The 6,000-nt window shown below is 63.4% G+C and overlaps 1 protein-coding gene across 6 annotated transcripts in view; it reads left to right on the forward strand.

Annotated features, from left to right (window-relative positions):
• HMCN2 (hemicentin 2) overlaps positions 1-5,540 on the forward strand; it is a 146,970-nt gene extending 141,430 nt beyond the window's left edge. For 4 of the 6 annotated variants that reach the window (XM_070251672.1, XM_070251674.1, XM_023629145.2 and 1 more), the window contains 5 exons: positions 733-861; positions 1,373-1,693; positions 2,531-2,650; positions 3,593-3,719; positions 4,685-5,540. In XM_070251672.1, the coding sequence (XP_070107773.1) occupies positions 733-861; positions 1,373-1,693; positions 2,531-2,650; positions 3,593-3,719; positions 4,685-5,033 (1,046 nt within the window). In that variant the 3' untranslated portion in view covers positions 5,034-5,540. Of the gene's footprint in view, positions 1-732; positions 862-1,372; positions 1,694-2,530; positions 2,651-3,592; positions 3,720-4,109; positions 4,601-4,684 lie in introns of those variants that run through there. The other 2 variants (XM_070251676.1, XM_070251673.1) reach the window with 2 other exon arrangements.
• Positions 5,541-6,000: the final 460 nt, after the last annotated feature.

Raw genomic sequence — 6,000 nt, forward strand, 5'->3', positions numbered from 1 at the left:
CTCTCCTATTTCCCCTCAAAGATCCTGGCCCAGCCTAGAGACTGCCTCTGAATCCTTCTCAACACAGCTTCTCCAGTAGCTACTATGTTGCAATTGGCCTTTGAGATGAAACCTAGGTGCCACCCCTGGATGGGTGACCTCTAGGGCCCCTCCTGCTCCAGGAGTCTACGGTTTCACGATTGTGGGGCCTCCTGTCTCGTCTGAGAGAAGCCATCGGTGGAGGGGGAAGCGTGGTGGGACTTGAACTCAGGAGAGGCAGTCCCTCCACGTCAGGGGCCCAGGGCCTTCCGAGGGTCCCTTTATGGGGCCCTGCTGCCTCCCTTCCTGCTGTCTCACCATTTTGTTGCTCTTCCCATGTGCCAGCCCCCTAAGCCCTTCACATGCATGACCCAACTTTCTCACCACTGTCCTTAGCCCTCTTTACAGATGAGGAAACTGAGGCTCAGAGAGGGAGAGTTACTTGCTCAAGGACCGAGAGACATGGCAGAGCTAGGCCGGAAACCGGGACTCCCTGCCTCCTAAGCCCCTTCTTTCTTTTGGACCAGAACCTTCTTACCCTCCGAAGCTGGTATAATTGGGTGGGGTGGTTGCAAACGTTGGCATTCACCCTGGTGGCCCTGAAGTTGGAGAAGGAGACAGGGATGAGGCCCAGATGGGGGGAAGCGTGGTGTGCCCCTTGGGGGCGGGGCTTAGGGCTCAGCCACACCCCCATCCCCGCCTCTGCCTCCCCAGATGTGGACGAGTGTCTGGAGCAGTCGGACGAGTGTCATTACAACCAGATCTGCGAGAACACCCCAGGCGGGCACCGCTGCAGCTGCCCCAGGGGGTACCGCCTCCAGGGCCCCGGCCTGCCCTGCCTAGGTATGGGGACACCCACCCCCTCACTGGGGCCCTGGTCAGCACCCCTGGCTCACGGGCAGGGAGTTTAGGACAAGAGTGATGGTGAGTTCTGTGAGTAACAAAACAGCAGCCAGCACTGACTGTGCACCACCATGTGCTGGATCCGCCCGCCCTGCAGGGTCACCGTCCCTGGGCCCCCAGGAGGTGGAGGAGGTTGGAGAGAAGTGGGTGGGTCTCAGAGAGGCTTAGCAGGTAGAATGGGCCTCCCTCCGACGCTGAAGGGAGGGGCACTGAGAGACAGTGGAGGTTGGGGTGAGGCTCAGAGTGGGGGAGGTCCAGGCCTCTTTGAGCAGTAGAGGCCAGAGAGGAAGAGGAGGCTGGGGTGGGCCCAGGAGAGGGAAGGCCTGGAGGCAGGTGTGCGCACAGCGGGTGAGGCAGCGGACTCTGGGAAGCCCAGAGAGATGGCTGGAGCCAGGTGGAGCGGCTGTGCCCTGAGCCACCCTTGCCCCTGCCTGGCCCTGCTCCTTTCCAGACATCGACGAGTGCCTGCAGCTGCCCAGGGTCTGCACCCACCAGTGCCACAACCTGCAAGGTGGCTTCCGCTGCCTGTGCCCACCGGGCCAGACCCTCCTCCGCGACGGCAAGACCTGCACCCCGCTGGAGCGGAGCGGACAAAATGTCACCACCGTCAGCCTCCAGGGCGCCTTGGTGCCCTGGCTGCGGCCCCGTATCCCCACCCCCGGTGGCTCCTACCATGCCTGGGTCTCCCTCTGGCCGGGCCCCGGAGCCCTGAGCAGCGTGGGCCGGGCCTGGTGCCCCCCTGGCTTCATCCGGCAGAACGGCATCTGCACAGGTAAGACCAAGCTCCAACCTTCCCCCAGGGACACCCCTGCTACGTTATCTCAGGCTCCTAGGCTGGGCGTGTGGGCACCATGCCTGTGTTCAGAAACCCGGGGCTTGGTAACCAGCCTTGTGGGGGTGAGCATTTTGCAGTGTGTACGTGTGCTGAATTATAATGCTGTACACCTGGAACTTATACCACCATCATCATCATCAAAGAAACCTAGGGCTCCCCGGCAAGTGGGGTGGGCAGTGAGGCAGACAGCTGCTTCTGCGCTGCACGGCGTCTCAGAGCCCTGGTCGTGCTAAGCCCTGGCTTCCAAGAGGGGGACAGAGTGTTTTCCAAGCCATTTGGCTTCAGGACACTTTGCCCAGAGGGAGGGTCTCCTGGGCAAGTGTTCCCAGGAACCCACTCCGAGAAACACCCCCTTTGGTGCACAGAAGCGAAGCAGTCAGGGAGGGAGGTTTTCAGGAGTGAAGGAGAATGTTCCAGGTTGACACGAGAATGTGAACACAGACTGGCGGGTACAGGCGATTAGGGACAGCTCCCTGACACAGAGAAGCCAGGGGAGGTGGCCTCGAGGGCTGACGTGCTTCAGCATCCCGCCTGGGCGGATGGAGGGGCTGTCCTGGGAGTGGCGTCTTCCCCCCACCAAACCCCAGCCTTGGTGAACGTGAGGTGGTTCCCCATCTCTCCTGCCTCCGAGTCCAGGGCGGCTGGGGCAGGGCGGGGAGAAGTCAGGGCCTTCCCCTGCTCGCCCGGAGCCCAGCGGGCAGGCGTGTGCCCACCTGGGCGTCTGTGACTCAAGGTGCGTCTCTGCCCCCACCCCCCACCCCCGTGCCGGGCCAGACCTGGACGAGTGTCGGGTGAGGAGCCTGTGCCAGCACGCCTGCCGCAACACCGAGGGCAGCTACCGTTGCCTCTGTCCCGCTGGCTACCGCCTCCTCCCCAGCGGAAAGAACTGCCAGGGTGAGCGGCTGCCCGGGCGGGGCCGCCCTCCCAGACGCCCCAGGGTCCAGGGCAGGGCTTTGTGGGAAGGGGCGTCTCTCACCCAGCCCACTCTCTCCAGCCCCTTCTCAACCATCTCAAGTGAGGGAGGGCCAGGGAGACAAGCTCAGAAGGGTTAAGGGACCATCCCAGATGCTCCAGCGGGGCCAGGACCCACGCTCCAAGCAGGAGCTAAGAGATTGCATGGGATCTCTGAAAGCGGCCCTGGGGGTCGATCGCAGCTCTGCTGTGAGTCTCTGGGCAACTTACTTCACCTCTCTGAGCCTCAGCCTCCTGCTGAAATGGGGCTCCCACAGTCCCCCTTAAACGGCTGGAGGAGACGTGTGGAGCATGGGCACAGAGCTGGCACGGAGCCAGCGCTGGCAGCAAGGCAGCTGCTGCTGCTAGCAGTAGTGATAACATCCTCTAGTCATCCAGCTCCCAAGTCCACGTACTTTTCCTGACGTGCTCCCGGGCTGGGGCCGGTCATGCTGCCTCCCCCTGGTAAAGTGGGGGTCGCGCCTGCCTTGCCTGTCTCCATCCCTCACTCTCTGTCACGGGGGTCAGCAGATGGCCTCTGAGAAGGGTGGGGCTTCCACGGGGCAGACACAGCTGGTGGGCAGAGGGCACTCTGGGTCTGAGGGCAGGCTTCATCTCTCCCAGGCTCGCCAGCCAGCTCCAGGGTGCCCACCTGGGGAGACGGGGAGGTGCCAGGGACCTGCCGCCTGGGCTGTCATGGCTCAGGCTGGCCGGGAACAAGGGGAGAGGGGCTGCCCTCCCAGCTGGTCCTCCGAGGGCGTCTCTCTCACTTGACCACCCCCACCCCCACCCCCCACCCCCGTGCCCTCTCTGGTTCCTGCCTTCGGCCTTTCCACTTTGCTCCATCTTCATCCCCCCATCCCTTCGCCAAACTCCCCTGCCCAGACATCAATGAGTGCGAGGAGGATGGCATCGAGTGTGGGCCTGGCCAGATGTGCTTCAACACCCGCGGCAGCTACCAGTGTGTGGACACGCCATGTCCTGCCACCTACCGGCAGGGCTCCAGCCCGGGGTAAGGGCTGAGTGGGCCGGGGGGTGATTTGGGGTGCATTGTCTGCCAAGAGCCAGGCCCCTTACACTCTGCCTCCTGTATGTCCAGACCCCCCCCCCCGCCCCCGCAGGAGGCCACGTCTCAGAGAGATGTCCTCCCAGGGCCAGTGGGGTCCACACTGCCAGAAACTCCTGGGCAGGGCCTCTGTGTCCACTGGGCAGTGGGACCTCACCAAGAGCACCTTCCTGCAGCCACTCAGGGTGCAAGCTGGCCTAGACACTCTCATTTACTGCATGGTGTCGCTGCAGCCCCAGCATGGAGCCCTGGGGGCCCAGAGAGGCTGGAGTCAGGAGGGAATTGGAGGAGGGGCTGGGAGAGGACAGGGACAGGAGGACACATGAACACCTACAGGAAACCCAGAACACAAGAGCAGACACACAAACGCCACCCAGAAACCCACAGAAACCCTCAGGACTCAGACACATGAACACATCTCCTCCGCACCGCTCACGGTGGCTGCAGACGCTCAAAGATGCGCAGACGTGGGGACCAGGGCCCAGGGAGCTGCAGCTGCGGTGACAGGGGAAGCATCCTGGGGCGCTGACTCACCCTGGACCCTCCATGGGGAAGCGGAGGCTGTTGGGGGATGGCTGAGCACGTGTCTTTGCTCCCTCCCTCCTGCTGCAAATCCAGGGAGGGTGACTCGGCTCCGGGGCTGCCCGCAGACCTGGAAGTCTTTAAGTTTCACGGCTGCCCTGTGCTCGCTGGGCCGCCCTGGGGCGTGGGCTGGGAAAGCCCGCGGGCGGGTCCTGCTCCCATGGGAAAGGGCGCGTGTCTGGCGGCTTTGGGCCTCAGTTTACTGATCCCTAAAGTGGGCGACCAGCGGGGCACGGGGAAGGGGACGCGGGAGAACTGCGGCGGTGGGGGTGAGGTCCGGTTCCTGCGGCCGGCCGGCTCGGATGGCAGCCCGTCTGTCCTGCCCGCAGGACGTGCTTCCGGCGCTGCTCGCTGCAGGACTGCGGCGCGGGCGGCCCCTCCACGCTGCAGTACCGGCTGCTGCCGCTGCCGCTGGGCGTGCGCGCCCACCACGAAGTGGCCCGCCTCGCCGCCTTCTCCGAGGCCGGCGTCCCCGCCAACCGCACCGAGCTCAGCGTGCTCGAGCCCGACCCGCGCAGCCCGTTCGCGCTGCGTCCGCTGCACCCCGGCCACGGCGCCGTCTACACCCGCAGCGCGCTCACCCGCGCCGGCCTCTACCGGCTCACCGTGCGCGCCGCCGGGCCACGCCACCAGAGCGTCTTCGTGCTGCTCATCGCCGTGTCCCCCTACCCCTACTGAGGGGCCCGGTCAGTGGCGGCAGCTATTGGGCCAGCGACCTCCGGGGATGGGGGGCGGGGGGAGCGCGCCCAGCCCCCACCGCCCAGGTGGCCCTTGCCTATGCCACCTGCTGCGGCAGGCGACGTCAGCCTCTCCCGCCCCTGTGCGTCAGAGAGACCTTCAGCAAACACCACCCTGCGTGTGCAGCCTTGACCCCAGGAAAGCGAGGACCGGAGCCTCCCCTACGCCCGTGGGGGTGGAGCTCTGCAGCAGGCGTCCAGGGCGCCCGTAGGTGGCAAAGCTGGCAGGCCAGGCTGGGGCAAGCCGAAATGGGTGAGCGGCTCCTCCAGGCTTGCCCCAAGCGCCAGGGGAACTTGGGCCAGAGCACGGTGCACCAGGACACCCGAGAGGAGGGACAGACCCTACTCTTTGGGGACGGCAGCAGCTGCCACACACCCCACACCTGCCACTGTCACCCTAAACCCGGTGTGTGTGTATGTAGGCTATAAAACGTTTGTTTTTAACCAACTTGACTTCTTTGTCCAATTATTTTGCTTTGGTGAGGAGTGGCTCCCGGTACCCTTCTGGTGCAGGAGCACTGGAGCAGGAGTCCAGCAGCCTGGCTCCTTATGAGTAGGCTGGCCCAGGCACCTCTCTGGGCTCATGTTCCTCATCCAATAATGTGAATGTGACAATAGTGGTCTCCCTCTGCCCCACACAGGGCCGTGGGGAGAATTAAATGAGAATGAAATGGGCTACATGGATTGCAATACATAGTAGCAAAAAGTGTTCTTAATTAAGAATAATTCTTAATTATTTTTAATGAATTCATTAAATTCAGTCATTTACTCATCCACTGAAGGTTCCTTAAGTCCTACTTATGTCCCCGGCAGTGAACACGAAGTCCCGGTGCTGGTGACCGCACGTTCTGGTGGCACAGGGTTTGTAAACATAAAGGACTGGAGAGTGAGCTGAGGACCCATCAGTC

Source organism: Equus caballus, chromosome 25 (assembly GCF_041296265.1).
Source record: "Equus caballus isolate H_3958 breed thoroughbred chromosome 25, TB-T2T, whole genome shotgun sequence".
Lineage (NCBI taxonomy): Eukaryota > Metazoa > Chordata > Mammalia > Perissodactyla > Equidae > Equus > Equus caballus.